A 26,788-nucleotide genomic window follows, 5' to 3' on the forward strand; every position below is an offset into this window, starting at 1 on the left:
TACATCGACAAAGAGATGGAAGTCACAGCATGGAGCTAAAAACGTTTATTGATATGCTTTGCTAAACATGAATCGTTAAGCCTTTGCACGGCAAATAAAGCACACAATCTCCATTTTGTAGCAGGATTCAATGGTCCCTCAGTGCAATACTACAATCTCAGTACTTAGGGTTCCCTATTTAGAAGGTGTCGACATTACCCTCAAGATTGTAAAGCTTGGAGGCTACTCAAAGATCAAATAATTTTAACGTGTAACACTAAAGGAACACATGCCCATGACAATTACACACTTTTGATTGAACCACGTCCATATTACTTTTAGTTTGGGAACTCCTAGCATAAGTCGTACGATTTAGAATTAATTTTTCAAAACTGAAAATGTAATACTGGAACCAATAGAAGGCTATTTGTTGACCAAACAATGTTAGCATGTACCGCCAAAACAATGACTACAAGGACCGTTCAGAAAGGTTGACAATGGCAGTCACTAAAGGTGGGGGAAATTATCGATTTTTAGATGCATCACAATTCGTACATGAATGATTATATAATAAATTAGAAGATGTCAATAATCTATTTATTTAATATAAATAAAGTAATGCACACAGTTCTAAAATTTGGTTGACTGCAGAGAGCCACCTCATCGAGACATCCGACCAGTTCCTTTACTATCGGCACTTATGGTCCAGTTTTGCACACATTTTTATTGATTTAATAAATGTAGGAATTATATTAACTATTTTGTTTTTCTAAATTCAAGTAATAAACGCTTATTTAATGAAATGAAATGTAAAACTACATCAATAAACATCACAGGTGTCGAACTCAAGGACCGGGGGCCAGATCTGACCCGCCACATCATCGTATGTGGCCCGCAAAAGCCTGTGGAAAATGTGTGTTGATAAAATACTTAATTTTTTTAACTAAATGTATTTTAGTTAAAAAATAAATTTGTTTGTATTTTACTACTTTAAACCTGAGTCTTTTTGCCCCTTGAACTATGGATTCTAGGTCCTAGACACACACTCCCCACCACCACCACTAATTTACAACACATTGCCTATTAGCAGAGCTAACTGCAGGCTGCCTTTTTACATGGACACAATCTCCAAGAGGACAGTAAAAAACTGTGGGGTCGGTACAAAAAGAAAAAGACCCCCTTCATGAATACATGTGCCAATATTCTGTTTCACTTTTTGTCGGGGATTGCAATTTGTTTAGTGAAAAAAAGTCCTTTCCCGCAGAGAGGAAAGGGTCTGGCCTGCAGGCTGTTTGCGCATGGCTTAAGTTTCTCTCTTTGCAATAAAAGCGCGGACATGTGCGTCTACGTGTGCGCAGCATGTGGGCGTACAGGACAGGGGGTGGCGTCGGCGTCTGAGAAAGGCAACGACAGGTTGGACGAGCCATCAAACGTAAACACAAATTCCGTCAATTTTCAGATTTCGCCCCCTATTTTCTTTCATTGGATTAAGTAAAAACGCACATGACTTTTAGTTGTATACAGTAATGCAAATGTGCTAACACCTAGAATGCTAACATTTAGCAAGATGGCAATATCAATATCAATATCCATGTCTTTATTTTATACCTACAAAATACATGATTATAGTTAGTAGGCTAACTTTTGATTGAATTTACTTTATAGAAAAAAAAATCTTGAATATTGTTCTAAAAAAAACTGTATAATTTGTTTCATAATAATAGTTCTATGGAATATGTGAAACAATCATGAATGGCATATTCTGCAAAGACTGAATCTGCAATACACTTAAATCAGGGGTCCCCGACCGCTATTATTTCAACATGTGTCAGATAAATACAGTTAATAAAAAGAGCACGAAAAATCAACTCACCATAACATAACGCTGAATTAGTAGGGTGCACTGCAAAAAGTCAGTTTTCAAAAACCAGAAAAAAAAAAAGAAAATTAGGGGTATTTTATTTGAACTAAGCAAAATTATCTGCCAATAGAACAAGAAAATTCAGCTTGTCAAGACTTTCCAAAACAATTCAAATTAGCTAACCTCAATGAACCCAAAAATACCTTAAAATAAGTACATTCTCACTAATAACAAGTGCACTTTTATTGGTAGAAAAAAAGAAGAGACTTTTTTGATCAGTATGTTGAAAAATATAATTTAAGTAAATGCTAGTGCCATTATTTTGACATAATGATATGCGCTCGGCATAGTGATTTTTTTTTTCATGCTTGGAGTAAGAAATTATTACTTTAAAAAAGAAGTTTTATCAGAGGTGGGACCAAGTCATTGTTTTGCAAGTAACAAGTAAGTCTCAAGTCTTTGCCCTCAAGTCTCGAGTCAAGTCCTGAGTCAAGACAGGCAAGTCCCGAGTCAAGTCCAAAGTCAATACTGGGAAGTCTCAAGTCAAGTCACAAGTCCTGCATTTGAGTTTCGAGTCATTTCAAGTCTTTTTAACCACACACTAATATATGTACACAGATTGTGTATGCTTTTAAAACGCTGTATGTATTTATTATTAAAAAAAACAGTGCTGACATTGCACTTCATAATAGCACTATTAACCAGTTATTGTAAACATTTAACTCATTCCTTTACAGTATAAACACATTTCAAAAAACAAGTGCAACTGTACTTATTTGCACAAAAGTGTTAACATTGTATTTCCATGGAATATTGCATTGTAACAAGTTCCACAGCAGTTTCTATCCTGTTCTTACCTTATCTCATTGATCTCATCTCACACTGTATGTGTGTTTATGTGTGCGTACACATAAAAAAACATAACAAATACATGAACATAACAATGAACAGTGCTGTACTTTTTAGATGTCAGGGCTCTATGGAATATGTACACACATTCTTAATATAGTATACATTTTAACTGACCTTTATTTGACTATGTTTGTCTTTTTGTAGGTGGCTAAAATATGCGGAGCTGCTGACCGCCGTCTAACGTTACGTTACTGTTTGTGATACATTCACTAATGTAACGTTATGTGTAGGTGCCTCATGCAACCCTGCTTAAAAAAAATCACTTGACAAAAAGTATGAATAAGGTAGCGAACTACAGTGGACGCAACAGATTGCCGTGTTTGCAATGACGTTATAACCATAGACATCTTATAAGTAGACGCAGAATTGGCTGCAGTGACGCAAGCAATTTGGCTGCCATCTTGAAGTGGTGATGAGGAGCCGGCAAGCAGCCTAAACTGACAGTTGACAGGTAGAAAACAAAGATGCTGGGCTGGTATTCAGCGTTTTCCTGCTCAAATGAGCGGACTGTTGAAAATAGGAATTGGGGGATTACTTTTCACAAGTAAGATTTAACATTAACATACTATTGGTTGTATTTTGTGAAAAGAATATTACCACAGAGTTAAGGAGGAGCAAAGAACTACAATATTTGTATGTGAAAATGACAAAAATCTTCTGGGGGAGGATGACCCCCGCTACAGGTATGTGGTTTACAAACTTTCAGGCCCACCTAAAACAAAATTCACCAGCCGCCACTGATTATGATGCATTCTCATTTTATTGTAACCACAGATAAGTCTTCAAGTAACAATATTCAAATACTAACTTTGTTGGGTAAGACAGAATTTGTTTTTATTCTGAATCCAGTGAAACAGATTGGTGGTTTTAGCTGAAATAAAGACTTTCAGGTGTTTATATATGTTTAAGTATTTGGCAGACACTTTTATCCAAAGCAACATACATGAAAAATACATACAAAACAATCACTGTAAACATGATCATTTAAAGGAAGAATGTAATAGAAAATATCAATACAAAGTGTCAAGACAGAATAAGCTATCTGCTGTTGCAGCAACAGAGTATAAGTCTATAACAGTGGTTCTCAACCTTTTTTCAGTGATGTACCCCCGTGAAATTTTTTTTAATTCAAGTACCCCCTAATCAGAGCAAAGCATTTTTGGTTGAAAAAAGAGATAAAGAAGTAAAATACAGCACTATGTCATCAGTTTCTGATTTATTAAATTGTAGTGGTCTTTCTTGAACTATTTGGAAAAAAAAGATGTAAAAATAAATAACTAAAAACTTGTTGAAAAATAAACAAATGATTCAATTTTAAATAAATATTTCTAAACATAGAAGTAATCATCAACTTAAAGTGCCCTCTTTGGGGATTGTAATAGAGATCCATCTGGATTCATGAACTTAATTCTAAACATTTCTTCACAAAAAAAAAAACTTTAACATCAATATTTATGGAACATGTCTACAAAAAATCTAGCTGTCAACACTGAATATTTCATTGTTGCATTTTTTTTCACAGTTTATGAATTTACATTCATATTTTGTTGAAGTATTATTCAGTAAATATATTTATAAAGGATTTTGAATTGTTGCTATTTTTAGAATATTTAAAAAATATATCATGTACCCCTTGGCATACCTTCAAGTACCCCCATTTGAGAACCACTGGTCTATAGGTCCGTAAGATATATAGATTTCTAATGTATTCATACATTGTTTATGTAGGATATGCGCATGTATATATAACCTAATCATATTGTTTCTTTAATTTAAAAATAGCTGACTGTTCCCCCCCTCTCTGGGATTATATTCCCAGTTTTGATCTCAGACATCTGGTCACTTATAGCATATAAGAATATTCTATTACTGTTAAGCAAATTATGAACACGCCAAGACATATGTCTTTTATCATAGTTACACGTATGACAAAAAAGCGTGTGAGTATCAGTGGTATTCAGTGAGTTAATATGAATTAAATGCGCTGACAATTCATTGCTCCTGCCAAAGGAATTGCCCTGAGTGGAGCGGATCACCACTCCAAGATGGCGACCGCGCGTCACGTCAGCGGCAACAGGCAGTAGTGCTCCATGCTGCGTCTACTTATAAGATGTCTATGGTTCTAACGTTAGCAGTGAGTTTACAGCCTCACTGATTTAACTACACAGCAAATAAAAGTTACGTTACTCGGCCAATAAACGTTAGCTTACATTCAAAATGTACCCTTCTTTGTGCAACTTCAAATGTCGAACGAAGTTGGAAGTTGTTGCATCTCCGTCTGTAATCTTCCAACCGCATGTTTTGCATACGGCAATTCCTGTTTTGTTGACCAAGTCGTAGTTTTAATAACCGAACGGAACACTTTATGGCATAATTTTCCTCACTTATTCTTCTGTTGTTTAAGAGCAGTTCTGCTTGGTTTTCCAGCAATTTGATTGGATGAATGCTGTGTGACGAAAATAACATGGATGTAATTTGATTGGCTGTTGTTCTGACAGGTAGCGCACAGTCTGTCATCGCACACATGTTGGGAAAACACGCGTACACAATGGAAGATACGGAGCGCTCCTGAATAACTTTTTAATCGTTGGGTTTTGGGGAAAGTTGCAAGTCATGTCAAGTCAAAAGGCTCAAGTCCCAAGTCATTGATGTTAAAGTCTAAGTCGAGTTGCAAGTATTTTTACATTTTGTCAAGTCGAGTCCAAAGTCATCAAATTCATGACTCGAGTCTGACTCGAGTCCAAGTCATGTGACTCGAGTCCACACCTCTGAGTTTTATACTTGTGAGTGTTGATGACACAGCTTTTCAACAGTTGATATACTAGTTTCAAGCATATTTTACTCAATATAAGTCATAAAATCTCAGCTACAAGCTGTAATATCTTACTGAGATCATTTAGGACCAAAACCCTTAAAACAAGTAAAACACTGTGACATAAATATCTTATCAGACAGAAAATAAGCAAATATCACCCTTATTTGAGATATTTTTATCTTACTTAGTTTTCTTACAGTTTCTTACAGTTTTTGGACTGTGGTCGCCGGCACGCTGATGGCATATACTGTATATCAGTGTTTCTTAACTATTGTTGGGCCTGGAGCGCCCCCTAGGAGACATCTGTTTCTGAGCTGTGGTCCGTACAGGCCCCAGTGGTACTTAGTTGCAATACACTTTTCCACCACTTGTGGCAGTAATGACAATATCAATCAAACAGAAGAAGTCTAGTTTCTTAAGCGCAAAAATGATGACTAAAGTGGTGAAGCTGTATATTCATTTGCACTTCAATTTTATTGATATTTTTGTTTAGAAACTTATGAATTATTAATTTAGATTATTTATCCGTGTTGGCCCTGTGATGAGGTGGCGACTTGTCCAGGGTGTACCCCGAATGCAGCTGGGATAGAATCCAGCCACGCACGCAATGCAGAGAGGTACAAGCTGTAAGAAAATGGATGGATAGATGGATGGATAGTTTAATACCTATGTGTCAAAGTCAAGGCCCGTGGGCCAGATCCGACCCGCAAATGAATGATCTATGCACCCTGGGATGATATTTGATTAGTATTAGAACTGGCCCTGGCTTCACGGTGGGAGAGGGGTTAGTGCGTCTGCCTCACAATACGAAGGTCCTGCAGTCCTGGGTTCAAATCCAGGCTCGGGATCTTTCTGTGTGGAGTTTGCATGTTCTCCCCGTGAATGCGTGGGTTACCTCCGGGTACTCCGGCTTCCTCCCACCTCCAAAGACATGCACCTGGGGATAGGTTGATTGGCAACACTAAATTGGCCCTAGTGGGTGAATGTGAGTGTGAGTGTTGTCTGTCTATCTGTGTTGGCCCTGCGATGAGGTGGCAACTTGTCCAGGGTGTACCCCGCCTTCCGCCCGATTGTAGCTGAGATAGGCGCCAGCGCCCCCCGCGACCCCGAAAGGGAATAAGCGGTAGAAAATGGACGGATGGATGGATAGAACTGGCCCACAGGCCACAGCCGCCTGCTGCTGTTTTGCACGCGCCAACACTCCCATCAGTGTTGGCGCTACGAAATTTCAAGTCATAAAAATGGGGTCCCACAGTAAATTTTTGGGGTCCCACTTTTTTTTTTGCCGTTTTGAAAACAAATGATGGATGTATGCATTATCCTAATACATCTCACATTCTCTATTGAGTTTTGTAAAACGGTTGTCATAAACAATACTTAAATCATAAAAAAAAAAATGATACAAAAAAAAAAAAAAATGCATATGTAAATGTATTCAGTTTCTTCTTTCCTTCATGGATCTTTTTTCTATATTTTCTTTGTAATATTTTTAGAATGGTTTTGCTCTATTTTTGGCCAAAGTAAGACAAAGAAAAAAATCTGAAGTTGTCTTAATGTTTTACTTTTAATGCCATAATTTTAATAGTGTGCAAAGATTTTCTTCCATGCATCCCCTGAGCTAAAATGAGTTTAATACCGCTTGAACAACATAATTGTAAAATAGTCCCTTGTTTTGCAGTATATTTGGTTTGCAACTGTTTTTCCAATCAGCCTGACCTAAGGTTAAAGTAAATTTGTGAAATCAATAATATTTGTGATTAACACATGCTTTTATATCATTTGACAAGGTTGTAAACTGTAAGTCAGATAGATATAATTATTGAATATGATGAAAATGAAGAGTAAGATTTCTAACTCGATGTTAATATTTGAGTGGTTCCCGCGACCCTCTGTAGTGGAAAAGTTGTTCCGAGGTCAAAATGTTTAAGAACCCCTGCTATAAACAATCACCCTGCTGGGCACTACATATTGAAAGTAGCCTATGGCTACACTCTGGCACATTAACATTGTATATGTTCATGAATGTGCATTGTCCCATGTACTATAACAGAGTTGTCATAAACATCTATTAACAGGCTATTGGTGTGTCTAGTGCACCGGTGTCAAACTCAAGTCCCGGGGGTCAGTACTGGCCCGCCACATCAATTTGTGTGGCTCCTGAAAGCATGCAAATAATCCATCCATCCATTTTCTACCGCTTATTCCCTTTTGGGGTCGCGGGGGGTGCTGGCGCCTATCTCAGCTACAATCGGGCGGAAGGCGGGGTACACCCTGAACAAGTCGCCACCTCATCGCAGGGCGCATGCAAATAATATGTGTCAATAAAGTACCTTATCTTTTCTTAATAAATGTATTAGAAAATAAATGTACTGCATACAATTACATATGTAATTACTCTTCAATTATCTCTAATAATAAAAACAAATATTATCACACATTTCAAAACAATGTTATTGTACAAATAAAGGTGAATACTTGAATATCTGCTTGACTTATGATTTCAAAGCAAGTAATCCAACAAACTGTTCATGTAAAAAATGTTCAGTAACATTTTTTTGCGGTAAAGAAATCAAAGAAATAATACACTACAAAACAAAACAACCGTAGATTTTACAATATAAAAAACGTGCATGAATTTCTACGTAAAAAAAAAAATGTGATACTGTTTTTACATTCCATTTAATTCAATCCCATGTCTTTTTTTATATACTGTAAAAAAATGTTTAAAAAAAGAAGAAAATATTACGGTAAAATTGTGGCAACTGAGCTGCCAGTTTTATACAGTACGATCTAAAGATTTGGTTTTGTACAGCGTACGTAAAAAAAAGAGACAAGTATACACACGTTGTATATATACACATTTATATTCATACTGTATATTACTCACTGTTAAAAACGGCCCTCTGAGGGCAACCATAACTGCGATGTGGCCCTCAATGAAAACCAGTTTGATACGCCTGATCTAGAGGGACAGGCGAAAATTAAGTCGAAAAAAATGCGGCAGTTTATTAATTACTTAATGTTACTGCGCGACCTGGTAGAAAATGTGTCACGGACCTTACCGAGCAGGTGGTTGTGCACCTCTGACCTAAATGAAGATTAGAATTGCAATATGACTTCTTGTTTGCAACTTTAGTTCAAATTCAATTCAGAATTAAAGGATTAATTCCACGTGTTAAAGTTAAAGTACCAATGATTGTCACACACACACTAGGTGTGGTGAAATTCGTCCCCTGTATTTGATCCATCCCCTTGTTCACCCCCCGGGAGGTGAGGGGAGCAGTGGGCAGCAGCGATGCCGCGCCCGGGAATCATTTTTCGTGATTTAACCCCCAATTCCAACCCTTGATGCTGAGTGCCAAGCAGGGAGGTAATGGGTACCATTTTTATAGTCTTTGGTATGACTTGGCCAGGGTTTGAACTCAAAACCTACTGATCTCATGGCGGACACTCTAACCACTAGGCCACTGAGTAGGTGTAAGTTTTGCACCAGATTGACACTATAAGGCTCACTTTTGAAGTTTCGAGTTTTTATGGCATCGTTATGGAATCCGTGGACATGATAACTACCTGCCAGATTTTTCACCTGATTCAAATCGTTCCAACTTCAAACTGTTCAGCCTATTTGGTAATCTCGGGTTTTCCCTTGACAAATTCCAAAAACTACCCAGATTTACAGGTTTTCTGAGACATTTTTCCCATTCAAAATTAATTGGCCATTTTTCTAACTTTTACCAAATCCGCATTTTTCAACCGATTCAAACCATTCCACCTTCTACACTTTCCACCATTCTGGAAATTTATCCTTTTTCCAAGTTCGAAAAAATTTGAATTTCAACCGTTCCACCGTCAAAACATTCCTCTTAAAAGACAAAGTTGTTTTTTGGCATTTGGAGCATTTTACTGCAAGGCTCTCGCAGTTCGCTGCGATTAATGTTTTCCGAATCAACTTGACTTGACAAGGCGTGAAGGTAAAGACATGGTTTAATTACTCCATCAAAAGAACAAACAAAAGGCACGCACAAGTCGGAGACAAAAACTTAGTGTTGGAACCAAAACGTTAACACATAGCCTGAACTATGGACATAAACAAAACATTTACTGTGGCGTGAAAAATTCAAAAACAGAGCAATGGCATGAGCACTATGGCATGGACCGCGTAATCATTGGAGTATCAGGAGAGATGTCGCCAGGCTGACTACCTGGCACCTACAGGCTTAAATAGTTGTCATGATTGACAACAGGTGCGACTGTCCGCAACACCAGCAGCAGGTGAAAATCATGCCACCATGGCAACCAAAACAAACAAGAGTGAATCAAAAAACAGGAACTAATAGAGTCCAAAAACTAACTGAACATAACCAAACAAGACATGAGCACAGAACATGACAAAATGTATGCAATTTCAGGCAGTACATACATTTTTTTCTGTCAAAATGAAAAAAAATCTATTACATTTAGTGAGAAAATATTAAGTACTTTATTAACACATAACATTTCCAGATGTTTGCGGGCCAGATAAAATGATGTCACGGGCCAGATCTGGCCCCCGGGCCTTGAGTTTGGCACCTGTGCTCTCGGGCTGCCGATCCATAGATGGCGGGCGCTTCTTCACATGCATGAAGAATTGGCCCTAAGACAAGCGCCCAGACATTGATATGTCTGGGCGCTTCATATGAAATTTTACTACAAATTTATTCCGAGCCCATTCCTGCTCCCTCACTTGTAATAATCTAATGGCAAAAATCTGCCCCTTATTATTGTCACCGTCCCTTGTAGCACTCAGTATTAGTTCTGATCTTTTCGGGTAGTAATGCTGGGTTGGGTCCTATGTCAGAAGGGTTGTATACACATTCATTTTTTAACTCTGTTAAGTAAGTTGTTTTTCACACAAAAGCTATGACTGAAAAACTTTTTAATATCAAATTTTAAGTTTGACTGGCTATTGTTTATTCGAGTGTGTTATTTGCAGGTAGCTGCAACGCTTCTTGGAGAAACACTTTTCCACAGATCAACACATATCATTAGCATTAAAGCCACACACACACACACACACGCGCATGCACACACACACACACACATACATAAAAAATTATGTGTTCCTATTTAAGCAATGTTAAACAATCCAAATTTGGACAACACACTTCCAACACACTTTTCTGGCACCTCTTAGACCCTATGTGTCAAAGTCAAGGCCCACAAATGGATGATCTATGGCCCCCAGGATGATATTTGATTAGTATTAGAACCCATCAAGTCTTAAAAAATGGGGTCCCACAGTACATTTTTGAGCTCCCACTTTTTTGTAAGCGTTTTCAAAACAAATGATAAATGTATGCATTATCCTGTTATATCTCACATTCTACGTTCTTCCGGTATTTTAACTTAAATTAATTGTGTTTTGGAAAAAGGTTGCCATAAACGTTACTTAATTAATAAAAAAAAATAATACAAAAGAACACACACTTTTTTGCATATGTAAATGTATTCACTTTCTTCTTTCTTTCATGGATCTAAACTTTACCGCTTTTTTCTATATTTTTATTGTAATGTTTTCAAAATGTGGTTGTTCTATATCTGGCCAAAGCAAGACAAAGAAAACAATCTGAAGTTGTCTTTATTTTTTACTTTTAATGCCATGATTTTAATAGTCCAGCCCGCATGTGTAGAGATTTTCCTCCATGCGGCCCCTGAGCTAAAAGGAGTTTGACACCCCTGCCTTAGATGTATTTAAAGTCGCTAAAAAATACAAACGTGAGTTTTATCCACCAAGTTTCATTGAAATGTCCCCTTTATTTGAACTCTCTTGTCAGACTCCAAGTGGATGAGCGATGGCGACGCCCTACAAAGCTAAGCCTTTTCCCAGCTTGGCGCTCCACCTCCATGGCCTTGACTGTCCACTGTACAAGCAGTAAGCAGCGACTGTGAGGAAGGACGTCTTCATTTATGACACCCTGAGGTTCAGTTTGTGCAGAGAACCCCGAAAGCCAACTTGGAGGAGTCTTTAGTCAAGCAGTGTTGGAAGTCCTTGGAAGGACCCAGAGCCTGAGGGTGGCCCCACCATGATGGTCCCCTCCTCTGGCCTCCTGCTGGTGCTGATGTGCTGCCCCCTGCTGGGCCTGGTCCAGTCTGCCAGCGGCAACAAGGCCAGCGATAACAAACTCAGCGAATCGGACCCTCAGCGCTGCATGAGGCACCACTTTGTCGAGACCATCGCCCACCCCATATATAAGTGCAACTCCAAGGTAAGACAGAATGCATGACGTGGAAATATACGACTTTGGAAGTTGATCTGGTGCGCTGCGGTCACAAGCTGCTGTTTGCTGGAGTTTTTGAAGGTAACCCAATCAGTCCACTTGGCCGCTGAAACATTGGGGAAAGGTTCTGTTCCGAGTGTCCCACAGCTCCCGCCAACACATTCAAGCGTCATTTCATTTCTCTTGCAAACATATGTAACGGAACATAAGAAGGTTATGTTGTCTCTGCTTTATGCATGTCGCTCAATTTTCCCGCACAAAACTACATTCTGAACAAACCCTGTGGACGGATGTGGTTTGGGCCTAGGGGTAAATCTGGGGGCAATTCCGGTCAAAACCTATTGGATTTCTGCTGAAAATTAAGTACAACATAAAAATGTTCAAATGTATCAGGAATTATTTAACACTGGAGTAGTGTTGTCCTGATACCAATATTTTGGTACCAGTACCAAAATTATTTCGATACTTTTCGGTACTTTTCTAAATAAAGGGCACCACAAAAAATTGCGTTATTGGCTTTACTTTAACAAAAAATCTTACGATTCATCAAACATATGTTTTTTATTGCAAGTTTGTCCTTGAATAAAATAGTGAACCTATAACACAACTTGTCTTTTATTTGTAAGTAAGCAAACAAAGGCTCCTCATTTATCTGCTGACGTATACAGTAGCATTTTGTGTCATTTTTCATTCTATTACCGGTACTTTTTAGAGGAAGTATAGTACCGAAAATGATTAATTAATATCGCGGTACTATACTAATACCGGTATACCACAAAACCCTACACTGGAGGCAGCTCAAACTTATTTTAATGCAATGATTATGTCTCTTTTTTATTATGAACAGGCAAGCAAAATCACATTGAGGCCATTGGAAATCCTGCACAGACAATCGCTCAAAATCCTTGACCGTAAAACCACAACACGGCCATCCCTGTTTACTTCTCCAAAAGTATAGATTGTTAAATTTTGCTAACATTCAAAGATTAGCATCAATACGAATGGCCCATGAAATCCTAAAAAACACTGCACCAGCGCCACTTTAGCACTTTGTCCAGTTTACATCTGATGTGACAATTATAAACACACAAGCCTCCACCAAGGGGCAGCGTAGCATACCCAGATGTAAAAGCTCTTTTGCACAATCAGCCTTTTTTATATAAAGCAATAAAAGAACAAAAAAACCTCACAAGAAACTTGAAAAGTCTAACAGATTATTCTTCATTCACAATTGAAGTTAAAAAGTGGCTTTGGAGCAATCAAAGTTGCTCACACGGTCATTGAGGTGTGAATATAATACACTTAATGTGTATTATATTTATGCATGAGAAAATTGTGTTGGAAGCTGTGAGGTGTGTCTGTTAAAATCAGGGTTGTTTTTTTACAAATGCTGACAGATGTGAACAAGAGCATGTATTGTCGATGTGTTATGATGTAAAGGTGGGGTGGTTGTAATGTATAAGTATGTGTTAATGAAAGGACATTTTATGACTTTTCTTAATTTGATTACATGCTATCGTATAATTTTATTTTTATCATTGTATTGCATATTTTTGTATCTTTTTAATTTAGGTAACCGGGGTCTGCAGATGGAAATGAGCCATTTGGCTATAATCTGATGCAGAACATATCTGCCTTTCAATCAATCACTACGACATCCTCGGTAGGCCCACATAAGGGCAGGGAAACTCACACCCAGTGGGACGTCGGTGACAATGATGACTATGAGAACCTTGGAGAGGAGGAAAGCAATGGATGTCGAGCTTTGAGTGTAATGTCTCTGTGCATTGTCCCTTCAAATAAAGACTAAACTGACTAAACTAAAAACTAAAAAAAATGCTTGAAGAGAACCTCCACTTGGTTAAAGTCCAAAGTCTGGAAAGCCATTTACCACAACACGCTTAATGGGGACCTATGCTGAATATCGTCTTATATCACCTATAAACAGCGTTAGGAATAACGCCGTTATATAGTCATTACTTTTACTAGTAACTTGTAATTAAATTACTTTTACGTACGTTACAATACCGTGATCAATGCATTAAATGTAACGTGACACACGACTTTTGATGTGGTTTTATATCAACAAGACAGCATCAGGAGCAGAGTACGTTCAATGCAGGAAGTAACTTTTTTACCAATTAAAACAACAACCTGCACCACACTCAAATGAACTTGATATCAAGAAGGAAGAGGCAACATCACACAGCAAACACACATCATTTAAGTACACAATTATGCACACTAACACTACTACTACAAGGTAATAATGAACAACAAATCAATGATTGAAGTGACAAGTTTGCCATCCTATAACACAAGTCAAAGAAAGAAGACAGCCATTGAAGCACATTTAATCTTCATATTAACTAGCACTAACACAATCCGGTGAAAAGATAAAACAGTTTTTACTCAGTTTGTTTCGACATTTCGGGCAAAAAATGTTGACGCAGTAGTGTACATCAATAGACATCGCTTTCGAATTATGCAACTGGTAGCTTTTTTCGCAGAGCACCATACCTGCAAAAGTGCCGCTGCTAAGCTAACAAAAACAGCTGAGCTAGAGCTGCTCTGTCTGAGGGCTCTCTCCTGGCGCCAGTTAACAACCAGCTCCGCGTTTTGAAGGTATATACTTAAACAATCTTCTCTGCTCTACTACAAATGTCAGATATATATTTTAAATAACGCATTAATTACTTCCAGTCATGGTTAATTAGAGCACACCATTATTTAAGCTGCATCTACCAAATTTGATAAGAAATAAATATGTGTACATATATTAGCCGCACCGGACTATAAGCCCCAGATATTGTATATAAAACGGTACGGCAGATTTTGTAGATGTTTATTTACATACTTCAATTGTTTCCTAACAGTGCCTGTGACACGGCAGTAAAACGGTTGATCAAACAAAATGCAAGTCATCGTCATAGACTCACTTGCTGCGAAGGCCAGCTCTCCAATCATCTAACCAGACTCATTAACTCCACGATGAAGTTTTGGTAAATTTGCAAAACTGAAACAATACAAAAGAAAATGCTATTGTACGTTAATAACACTAACACAGACACTTATAAAAATGCTAATGACGCTAACTTGATTACATTCTGATAGCATATACAAATATGCATCAAAGCACGCCGACAAACATCACACGTGGGACAGTTTAGTAAGTAGGAATTTATATAGTTATATTATAAAACTTACAAACGTTACTGGGAGTGATGAATGAATAATAATTTTAAGCAGAAAGGCTATGGTCAAATACTTCCGGTTCAAAAAACGAAACAGGAAGTACATTTTTGACCTGCAGCATCTGCAGCAAGCAAACTCGTCAAAGATGGTGTAATAGCACAAACAATAACACACCTTTTTAGTGTTTCTGTTGGTTTTGTATGAAAACGACTTGGTGAATACAAAACATTATGGCCATTAGCGACGATTAATCCATAAATTAGTCACACTGATTTACAAGACGCAGGGTCCAAAGCGTGGGGAAAAATTAGCAGCTTATAGTCCAGAAAATATGGTACATTTATCAAAGAGTATTTCCTTTAGTAATTCTAATATTTTGGAGGTAACGAGTAAATTACTTCTCAAAACAAATTTTCCAAACACTGCTTGTAAATGTTATATGTATGTATGTCGGATATTCATGATAGACAATGCCAAAATGTAAAATCATAAGGTTCCTGCATTTTGGATGTCTCAGTTCACTCAGTTAGCAATTTGGCTATGATGTGACGTAACAGCAGCGGTGGTCCGTCTCTGCTGGCCTAACATAAATCATGATCATAGAGAAATAAAAGCTAAATTTAATCTACTTTCCATAAAGTATTCATCATATTCTCTTCATGTCTTATTAGGCTCCAGTGTTGCTTGTTTTTACGTTAGAGCTTTTATCCAATCAGATTTCAGCTCGCTTGTTGCCAACACTGTATGCATTCTGCCAGATCGACAGTTGATAGACAGTTGGATTAGCCAATCAGATCACGAGTTGTTGACAGTAGCCCATCTAGGTAGCCTTACGCTAAACGTGACTGTGATTGGATTTTCACTTGTCACTCCCAAGTGAGAATCCAATCACAAGTTGTAATTTGCGAAAAGCCATACCTGGCCAACGGAGAAATCATCGGTTGTCATTTTTTTTAAATTTACAAAGAAAAAGTAAAACATTTTTATTTATTTATATTTCCACATTTAGTAAGTTCTTTACAATTATTTTAATTTTGACGGTACCATGTAAGCTATGTTATAAATGCTGTTGGGGGTTCATTTATTTTTAAATGTGCCGAAATATAGCCTTTTTTGTACACTGTTGAGGTGATTCAAAGACCAGTAGTGCATAGATAGATAGATAGATAGATAGATAGATAGATAGATAGTAAATGTGTTTCTATATAGTATTTCTCCAGCAATGGTCATGTATTGACATACATCATGGTATTTTGAAGGGTATTTATTAACGTCTGACTAAGTAGGACATCACTGAATGCCTCGGTGGGCATCATCGCGCACTAATTACTGAAGGAGCGCGTACTTGCGCGTACTGCAGCGCGAGCGTGATATCATCACGTTATTGATGGAAAATTGCATTTTTAGAAAATATAATTTTCCTGAGCGACTTGGATACACAGAGAGTAACAAGCAGTAGAAAATGAATCAGAAAGGACAGATTGAAAAAAAATGATTTAAAAAAAACAATAAATCTTTTTTTTTTACTTGGGACTTCCCGCGGGCCAGATTTTGGACGCTGGCAGGCTGTAGTTTGGGGACCTCTGATGCAGGGGTATGTAAGACCCTCTAACATTCCATGTAATTGATTAACCTGATTGACAGCTTGTACAAATCACAGCTTTCTTATCCGCACTCCTTTTTGATCTGGAGAGGGTGAGCCATAAGGTGTGTGGCGCTTGTCTCCTTCCAAATGTTGTGTCTGCGAGGGTGTCAAGCAGGTGGCCCCAACAATGCCTGAGCTAAAGTGCGGCGGCAAACACTCGCTGTGGGAGGCGACAATTTCTGAAAAGGTATTCTAAGAAGTTGGCCGGAGGCTACTGCACGCGGATGATTTTTTTCTTTGTGGGAGAAGTGTTTATTTGCTATCAGTGCTTATTATTAATAGCATTTCATGAGCTTAGTGCTATTTTGAGTCCATTAAACACAATCCCACCTCTGTCACTAACATTGTTAAGCAATATACACAGCTTTCCAACATGAACATGCAAGTCAGCACTAGTAAGGTTTTAGAGATATTACCTCCTTAACTCAGTGTTTCTCCAATACTATTTGTATTTGACTTTATTAAATGTATTTTTCAATCAATCAATCAATGCTTATTTATATAGCCCTAAATCATTAGTGTCTCAAAGGGCTGTACAAACCACAACACAAACCACTACAACATCCTCGGTAGGCCCACATAAGGGCAAGGAAAACTCACACCAAGTGGGACGTCGGTGACAATGACGACTATGATGACTATGAGAACCTTGGAGAGGACCACATATGTGGGCAACTCCCCCCCACCCCCCTCCCTAGGGGACCGAAAGCAATGGATGTCGAGCGGGTGTAACATGATACTGTGAAAGTTCAATCCATAGTGGATCCAACACAGTTGCGAGAGACCAGTCCAAAGAGGATCCAACACAGCAGCGAGAGTCCCGTCCACAGCGGAGCCAGCAGGAAACCATCCCAAGTGGAGGCGGATCAGCAGGCAATACACAGGCGAGCGGTCCATCCTGGGTCCCGACTCTGGACGAGTCCCGACTCAGGACAGCCAGTACTTCATCCATGGCCATCGGACCGGGCCCCCTCCACAAGGGAGAGTGGGACATAGGAGAAAAAGAAAAGAAACGGCAGATCAACTGGTCTAAAAAGGGAGTCTATTTAAAGGCCAGAGTATACATATGAGTTTTAAGGTGAGACTTAAATGCTTCTACTGAGGTGGCATCTCGAACTGTTACCGGGAGGGCATTCCAGAGTTTTATTATTATTTGGTGCAGCCAGGCCAGAGCACGATATGGGCATCTACATCAACCCTATGATTTGCCTGAGAAGCTGGACAGGACAAAAAAAAAAAAAAAAAAAAGGGGTATTGGTGACTTTTGTGCTACAGCGCAAGTAAATTGCAACTTGTGAATGGATACTCACTTTGGAATGACAAGTGAGTATCTAATCACAGTCTCATTAACATCAGACTACCTAGATAGGCTACTGTCAACAACATGTGATCTGATTGGCTATCGCAACTGTCTATCAACTCTATGTGTTCTCAAATTCATCCGCTCTGATCTGCATAGCACCGCCACGGCTCAAACTAGGGATTATCCAAACACAGGATGTTCAACATGAGGCCAGCTAGAAGGCCTTACTCACAAGAACTCGTTATCTGATTGGCTATCGCCATTATCTATCACGTTCACTTACGGTGCACAGACATTGCTGATTCTGAAGGCCCCGGGATGATTTGGTACAGCATGGCAACATAAGATAGCTGAATTATGATTGGATAAAAACTCTAACCTAAAAACAACAACACTGGAAGGAACATAATATGACACAAAGAAAATATGAATACTCTTAGATATTTAGGGAAAGTAAATAAAAAAATACCTTTTAGCTTTAATTATGATCATGATTTCTAGTTATGTTAGGCCAGCAGAGAAGGCCTTGCTGGCCCTGACGGCACACCAGTGCAGTTAAAAAAAAAAACTCCTTCGGGTTTCATGGAGATGACCTAAAAATGTATTTTTGACAATTGTTATATAAAAAAAAATAGATAAAATAAAAATAGAAATATATTTTCTTTGAATGGATTCAGAATCAGGATGTGAATACTTTTTTTGTGCACCCCTAAAATTAAAGATATTAACAGAGTACACATGCATTCACATAGTATTGTTATGATCCGTTGCCTGGATCATTGTTTTTTTGCGTTTTTGATTCACTTGTTTAAATTCCATTTCAGTTAGAGCTGATATGATTCCTCAAGTAACTCAAATAATTCGATTACAAAATATATTTGAGGATTCTTCGTTGTCTCGAGGCTTTGTTAAGTTTTTTTTACGGCATTTTGTCTCGTTTAGTAAACCATAGTAAACAATACCAAGTAGTTACAGGAATATACATTAGTCATATTCAAAGTCCTCATGTGTCCAGGGACATATTTACTTAGTTTATAAACATTATATAAATAAAATAAAAAAACAAAAAAAGATTTTGTGATGCTAAAAATATTGACATAATCATAGTACTATCGACTAGATACCCTCCTGTACTTGGTATCATTACAGTGGATGTTATGTGTATATCCACCAATGGCGTTTGTTTACAGTTTGACGTCAGTGAGCTACGGTGTGTAGTGATTAGTGACAACAGTGTGTAGTGACAACATTGATTCTGAGTCATTATTATTTTTAGAGCAATGACAGTTAAAATGGGGTCCCCAAACTACGGCCAGTATCCAAAATCCCAAAAAGTTTTTTTGTAAATAATTATTTTTTAAATTTGTCCTTTCTAATCCATTTTCTACTGCTTGTTGCTCTCGGGGTCTCCTAGCCACTGAGGCAAATCATATTGTCTAAAAATGCATTTTCTTATTGATAACGAGACATCATTGGCAAAGTGCGCACTCTTTCAGTCAGTTAGTGCACAAGGAATATGTATATACTACTATATATATATATATATATATATATATATATATATATATATATATATATCCATCCATCCATCATCTTCCGCTTATCCGAGGTCGGGTCGCGGGGGCAACAGCCTAAGCAGGGAAACCCAGACTTCCCTCTCCGATAGGTAAGGAAACAACACACCCTGGACAAGTTGCCACCTCATACATATATGAATATATATATATATATATATATATATATATGAGGTGGCAACTTGTCCAGGGTATACACCGCCTTCCGCCCGATTGTAGCTGATATAGGCTCCAGCACCCCCCGCGACTCCGAAAGGAATGAGCGGTAGAAAAAGGATATATATATATATATATATATATATATATATATATATTTATATATGTATATATATATATATATATATATATATATATATATATATTTATATATGTATGAGGTGGCAACTTGTCCAGGGTGTGTTGTTTCCTTACCTATCGTATATACATATATATATATATATATGTATATACGATAGGTGGCTTCACGGTGGGAGAGGGGTTAGTGCGTCTGCCTCACAATACGAAGTTCCTGCAGTCCTGGGTTCAAATCCAGGCTCAGGATCTTTCTGTGTGGAGTTTGCATGTTCTCCCCGTGAATGTGTGGGTTCCCTCCGTTTACTCCGGCTTCCTCCCACTTCCAAAGACATGCACCTGGGGATAGGTTTATTGGCAACACTAAATTGGCCCTAGTGTGTGAATGTGAGTGTGAATGTTGTCTGTCTATCTGTGTTGGCCCTGTGATGAGGTGGCGACTTGTCCAGGGTGTACCCTGCCTTCCTCCCGATTGTAGCTGAGATAGGCGCCAGCGCCCCCCGCGACCCCAAAAGGGAATAAGCGGTAAAAAATGGATGGATGGATATACGATAGGTAAGGAAATAACACACAGGCTATACATTATATATATGTCAAGGGATTTTATAAAATCCCCTGAAGAGCAGGGAAACCTGCCAAACAGGCTTGTAGGGATGATATAGCCTCTGTGTTTTTTCCTGACCTAACGTATATTCCGCTCTACCATGGTATTGAGCACAATATAATGGATAAACCACAGAAACCTCGAAAATATAGATATGTGTATATCCATATCCACAGCCCGGAGCCTGGCCAAATTGTTGTATCCCAATGCGGGCTCTGAGTCAAAAAGTTTGGGGACCCCTGGTTTAAATAAAAACATTGCAACTTTTTCTCATTACATTTCACCTGTTTGCTCTTTTAGTCTACTTTTTTTTTGTAATAATATTTTTTATAATGGGCCGCAAATGGCCCCCAGGTCTCACTTTGGACACCTCTGTTTTTTTAAAGCATCAACCATTGTTATCGTTCAGTATCTTAGATCTTAAAAAAAACACCAACTTTCTTCTTTTTAAAACACAATAACTTACAAATACTCACAATAGGCACGCCAGCGGACATTTCGGGAAGGCAGATGGTCAATTTCATTGGACCAAGTGACATATGACTCGACAGCTTTGGGTGTCATCTGCACAGCACAACTGTTTTTAAACTGGCCGCGTGATTTTGCGTTGGGAACTGAAAAGCATGGCTGGGTCTCAGGAGATTAGGACGTTGACACAGCTTTCAAACCAGCAGGACTGCTAAGGTACAGAACAAATATTATCTTACTGTAGTCCTCATCCATGTTTTCCTTTGTTTATATATATCCCACCTCCCGAGCTTCTACTTTCCTGCCTCAAGGCTGAGATAAAGAAGCGCTGGTCTTGGAACAACAAAACGGGAATCTCCCAGCCTTGCACCTGCAAACAGAGATAGCCGCCGAGACAAGACGAGTCACTCTTGGCATGAGAGCGGGGGTCACGCTGTGCCACGTGTCTTCACCTCTTTGACATGAGCCCTCCTATTTGGCTCGAGTGTCTGTCAGAGTTGAGGGAGGCGAAGTCGCGTGTACGTCTCGCCGACCCTCGCCTGATTAGTGGCCTGTCTGTCAGGGCGGCGTTGTCGCTGCATTCCTGTCGCCTCCCTAAACAGACTCCTGTGTCATGTTTGTCTGTCAGCTGCTGCGTGTCGCCACCCGTGTACCCACTTTGACAAAGGCCTGTCTGGGACACACACACTCACACACACTCTCACACACACATTCTTGTATTAGTCACCTTCTTGAGACCTGAGAAAAGTGCCTACCTCTTTAGGACCACCCTTTCTAGATGTGTAAAAATTTGGATTTACAACATTAATAATGTATACATGGGGCTTCACGGTGGGAGAGGGGTTAGTGCGTCTGCCTCACAATACGAAGGTCCTGAGTAGTCAGGGTTCAATCCTGGGCTCGAGATCTTTCTGTGTGGAGTTTGCATGTCACAAACTAAATAATGCGTGGGTTCCCTCCGGTACTCCGGCTTCCTCCCACCTCCAAAGACATGCACCTGGGGATAGGTTGATTGGCAACACTAAATGGTCTCTAGTGTGTGAATGTTGTCTGTCTATCTGTGTTGGCCCTGCCAAGAGATGGCAACTTGTCCAGGGTGAACACCGCCTTCCGCCCGATTGTAGCTGAGATAGGCACCAGCGCCCCCCGCGAACCCAAAGGGAATAAGCAGTAGAAAATGAATGGATGGATAATGTATACATGCTATGCAAATATTAAAAAAAAGCTTGTTGTGAAAAATGAGTTGGAATTTCACAAGAAAAAGGCTACAATTTAAAAAGTAAAACTTAGAAGTTTGGCATTTGTATGATAAAAGTCAAAATTTGAAAAGAAAAACGTAACATTTGTGAAATATTATGATAAAAGTTGGAATTTTACTCAGTAACAGTCGCAATTTTACAAGAATAGCTAAACATTTAGGCAATTTTATAAATAGAGCCGTAATTTTACTCGACAAAAGTCACAATTTTATAAGAAAACTTTTACATTTTGGCAATGTTATAATAATAATTAGAATTTTACTTGGCAAAATTACGATTAAAAAAATTTCACTATTTTATAATAACAACAACAAAAATTGCAATATTGTGATAAAAGTCAGAATTTTATATGACAAATGTCACCATTTTGCTTTAAAAAGTAATAATTTGACATAAAAAATAATAATTTGATGAGAAAATATTGCGACACTACAGAAACACAATGAATATGACAAATTGTTACCAATTTTATACACACCGTGAGAAAAAGACTGATTTTAGAAAAAAGAAAAAATATATATATATTTTTTTGTTTGTAATTGGTTTTTAATCTTCATTATTTACATTAAGTAATTACAGTTTGTCTCTATATACATATTTATTTTATTTGTTTTATTAATTTTGGCCAAAGGGGGCACATTTCAACATCTTACACAAAGTTGTTATTTCATATTTTGACCAGAAGGGGAGCACTTTTAAAACCGACACACGGTCAATTTGAAAAAACCCACCTTTTTGAGACCACCCTCATTGTAATAGATTTCACCACCAGGGGTGCAAATGAAACATTATCTATTACAGTGTTTTTCAACCTTTTTCTCGCCAGTTCACATTTTTTGCGTTGAAAAAATCCAGAGGCACACCACTAGCAAAAATCATCAAAAAACAAAACTCAGTTGACAATAAAAAGTTGTTATCGCATTTGTTGTATATGAATTCAAACCATAACCAACCATGCATTAATATAGCTCTTGTCTCAAAGTAGGTGTGCTACGGTCGCCACCTGTCACATCACGGCGTGACTTATTTTGTGTTTTTATGCTGTTTTCCTGTTTGTAATGTTTTAGTTCTTGTCTTGTGCTTCCGGTTTGGTGGCCTTTTCTCTTTTTTTGGTGTTTTCCTGTTGTAGTTGCATGTCTTCTTTTGAGCAATATTTCCTACATCCACTTCGTTTTAACAATCAAGAATATTTCAGTAGTTGTTATCCTTCTTTGTGGGGACATTGTTGGTTGTCATGTCATGTTCAGATGTGGACGCCGTCTTTGCTCCACAGTAAGTCTTTGCTGTCGTCCAGCATTCTGTTTTAGTTTACTATGTAGCCGATTCAGCTTTAATTTCATTCTGGATAGCCATCCCTATGCTTCAATGCCTTTTCTTAAGGGCACTCACCTTTTGTTTAGTTTTGGTTTAAGCATTAGACACCTTTTTACCTGCACACTGCCTCCCGCTGTTTCCGACATCTACAAAGCTATTAGCTACCGCTGCCACCTATTTATATGGAAGAGTATTACTCAGTTACTCAGTCGAGCTCTAAACAGCATGGACACTCAACAACAACACATAATTTGCGGACTATAATTATTGGTTTGCAAACAATATTTTTAACCTAAATAGGTGAAATTATATAATCTCCCACGGCACACCAGACTGTATCTCACTGTCCCATGGCACAGCGGTTGAAAAAAACTGCTATATTAGATGCAATGGTTTTCCGTATTAGGACCATGATTTTTGTCCTAACTTGTTCACTGATCCTCATATGGAAGGTACTTTTCATTGTTGATGTCTCAAGAAGGGTAGAAATACAAGAACATACACACACACACACACGGACACGTGGCGAAGTGCAGGCGTGTCGTCGCCACTTTAAGACTGTCTTTGGCCCAGCTGAGGCTCAGCCTGTCAAACTGCAACAATTTCTCTTGTGTGACGACCACGTGGAATTAAAACGGCACCGACCTCTGCCAATCAAATGTTCCCTAAATCATTGCACAAATATTAAAAGCTTTTTGCTGTAGTTTTCATGTAATGAAAAAAAAAATACAAACATAACTACAAGTGTTAAAACATTTTACAAATGTTTTTTTCAAATTTACAAATAGAATGTAAAAAAATAAACACTTAAAACATCTTACCCTATTTTCCAGACCATAGGGCGCATCGGATTAAAAGGCGCACTGCCGATGAGCGGGTCTGGGCATTTTCAGTTATTTTCATACAAAAGGCGCACTGGATTATAAGGCTCATTAAAGGACTCATATTATAATTTTTTTCTAAATGGAAAACACTTACTTATGGTCTACATAACATTTAATGGTGGTTCTTTGGTCAAAATGTTGCATTGATGATGTTTTACAGATCATCTTCAAGCCGCTTCAGGAAGCGCTTTTTTGTGGACGGTCTTATTTACGTGGCTCACCTTCGACAGCGTCTTTTCTCCGTCATCTTTGTTGTAGCGGTGTAGCGTACAAGGACGGGAGTGGAAGAAGTGTCAAAAGATGGAGCTAACTGTTTTAATGACATTCAGACTTTACTTCAATCAAACACTGTGCAGCATTTTCTCATCCGTGGCTCACTACTGCAACATCAACAAGGCCGGAAATATCTCCCGTGAAAAACCGTCCGACCAGAACCCTCTATATAACTAAAGTTCCTTGGGTGAATAATGTAAACTCACTACACCGGTATGTTTTAGCGCTTTCATGGCGAGTTTACCGACAGATATACAGCAAGTAAGAACTTCACACTACTTTATATTAAAAATGGCAACAGATGAATGTCCCACAACAAGAAGAAAGAGAAAAAGAAGAAGCATTTCGACTACGGCGTCGGCCTACACTACATGGGCGGACATGCATACATTTTCAGGACTTATGCAGATCCCAAATACATATCCGCAGGTACCAGAAGGTAAAAAAAAAAATGTTTTTTGATTGATTGAAACTTTTATTAGAAGATTGCACAGTACAGTACATATTCCGTACAATTGACCACTAAATGGTAACATAGGGACGGCGTGGCGCAGTGGGAGAGTGGCCGTGCGCAACCCGAGGGTCCCTGGTTCAAATCCCACCTAGTACTAACCTCGTCACGTCCGTTGTGTCCTGAGCAAGACACTTCACCCTTGCTCCTGATGGGTGCTGGTTGGCGCCTTGCATGGCAGCTCCCTCCATCAGTGTGTGAATGTGTGTGTGAATGGGTAAATGTGGAAGTAGTGTCAAAGCGCTTTGAGTACCTTGAAGGTAGAAAAGCGCTATACAAGTACAACCCATTTATCATTTATCTGAGTAAGTTTTTCAACTTATTTAAGTCAGGGTCCATGTTAATCAATTCATGGTAATTCATGGTTTTGCATAATATTGTGAAACAAAACGGCAGATAATGTCTGCTAATGGGTGCCATTTTGCGGTACTTATTGTGTACACGCACCATAGTAATACTTGTATCTCTTACCACGGTAGCAGTAATGCACTGACAATCCATCATGCGGTGCGGCCCTCAAAGTCATACTAAAACATTTTGGCAGATTTTTGAGCGCTGTGTGTAATATTCTATATTTTCAATTGATTTTTTTAAGTTTTGGTGTTGTTTACTGGCGTCATAGTGCAGTTTACACGAACCGGTATCTCTTATGTGTGACTAGTCACACATAAGAGACTGGTCACACTTATCATTACACCAAGTACCAAATAAAATTGCTTCAAGATTGGTAAGCACAACAAGAAATATTCCTTACATTAGGTGCAACGGGTTATAAAGCGCACTGTCGATTTTTGAGAAAATTCAAGGATTTTAAGTGCGCCTTATACTCCAAAAAAAACGGTAAGTATTTCTGATTGTGTTATACAACAGGGGTTCTTAACCATTTTGACCTCGGGCCCTAATTTTCCACTCAAATATCAACACAAAATTAGTAATCTTACTCTTGATTTCAATCATATTCAATAATTACATCCAACCTACTCACAATTTTACATCCTTGTCAAATGATACGGAACAAACAAAGATTATTGTTTAGGTGGCACATGGGCTTTGGCCTAGGCTATGGTCAGGCTAATAATTAGTAAAGCAAATAGAACTAGATGTTTCAATCCCTTTGGTAAGTAGGAACAATCTTGATGGTAGCAGTCGGTGTGGAGTGGTGAAAGGGAGGGTAAGTATGTCATTGGGGTCTTCGGGTGGGCACCCCGCTTCATCGACGTTTCTTTGATTGAAGCCCACGACGTCTCCAGAGGGCTCAACGGTGTACCTAGCGTCCCAGGTACACCCCCCTCCATGCCATACCCTCCATATCCTGTTGAACTCTGCATGGCAGGGTCGTCCTTTTCCCTGAGTCAGGCCTAAGCCTGACCGCATGGTGCATAAGAAGGGACTTGAAAATAGCTGTCGAAAAATGAATTTACACACAATTATGTTGTGCTAAAATAAACTAAATTAATCATGAATATATTTCTTAACTGAATTGTCACTACATTTAAAGTGCAAATGAAAATACAGCATATGTACTTTAATCATAATTTTTGCGCTTACAGAAACTGCTCATTGACTTTAGCTCCAGACTTCTTGTTTGTTGGATACATGACTCTGGTTTGATATTGTTAATATCAAACCAATTTATTTACTAA

General features: G+C 38.5%; 1 protein-coding gene across 4 annotated transcripts in view; it reads left to right on the forward strand.

Annotated features, from left to right (window-relative positions):
* Positions 1-26,788, forward strand: part of ndp (norrin cystine knot growth factor NDP) — a 75,252-nt gene that overhangs the window by 38,704 nt on the left and 9,760 nt on the right. For 3 of the 4 annotated variants that reach the window (XM_061879676.1, XM_061879675.1, XM_061879677.1), the window contains one exon: positions 11,381-11,812. In XM_061879676.1, the coding sequence (XP_061735660.1) occupies positions 11,630-11,812 (183 nt within the window). In that variant the 5' untranslated portion in view covers positions 11,381-11,629. Of the gene's footprint in view, positions 1-11,380; positions 11,813-26,788 lie in introns of those variants that run through there. The other variant, XR_009802955.1, reaches the window with a different exon arrangement.

The sequence above is a fragment of the Nerophis ophidion genome, linkage group LG19 (assembly GCF_033978795.1).
Source record: "Nerophis ophidion isolate RoL-2023_Sa linkage group LG19, RoL_Noph_v1.0, whole genome shotgun sequence".
In the NCBI taxonomy this organism is placed as follows: domain Eukaryota; kingdom Metazoa; phylum Chordata; class Actinopteri; order Syngnathiformes; family Syngnathidae; genus Nerophis; species Nerophis ophidion.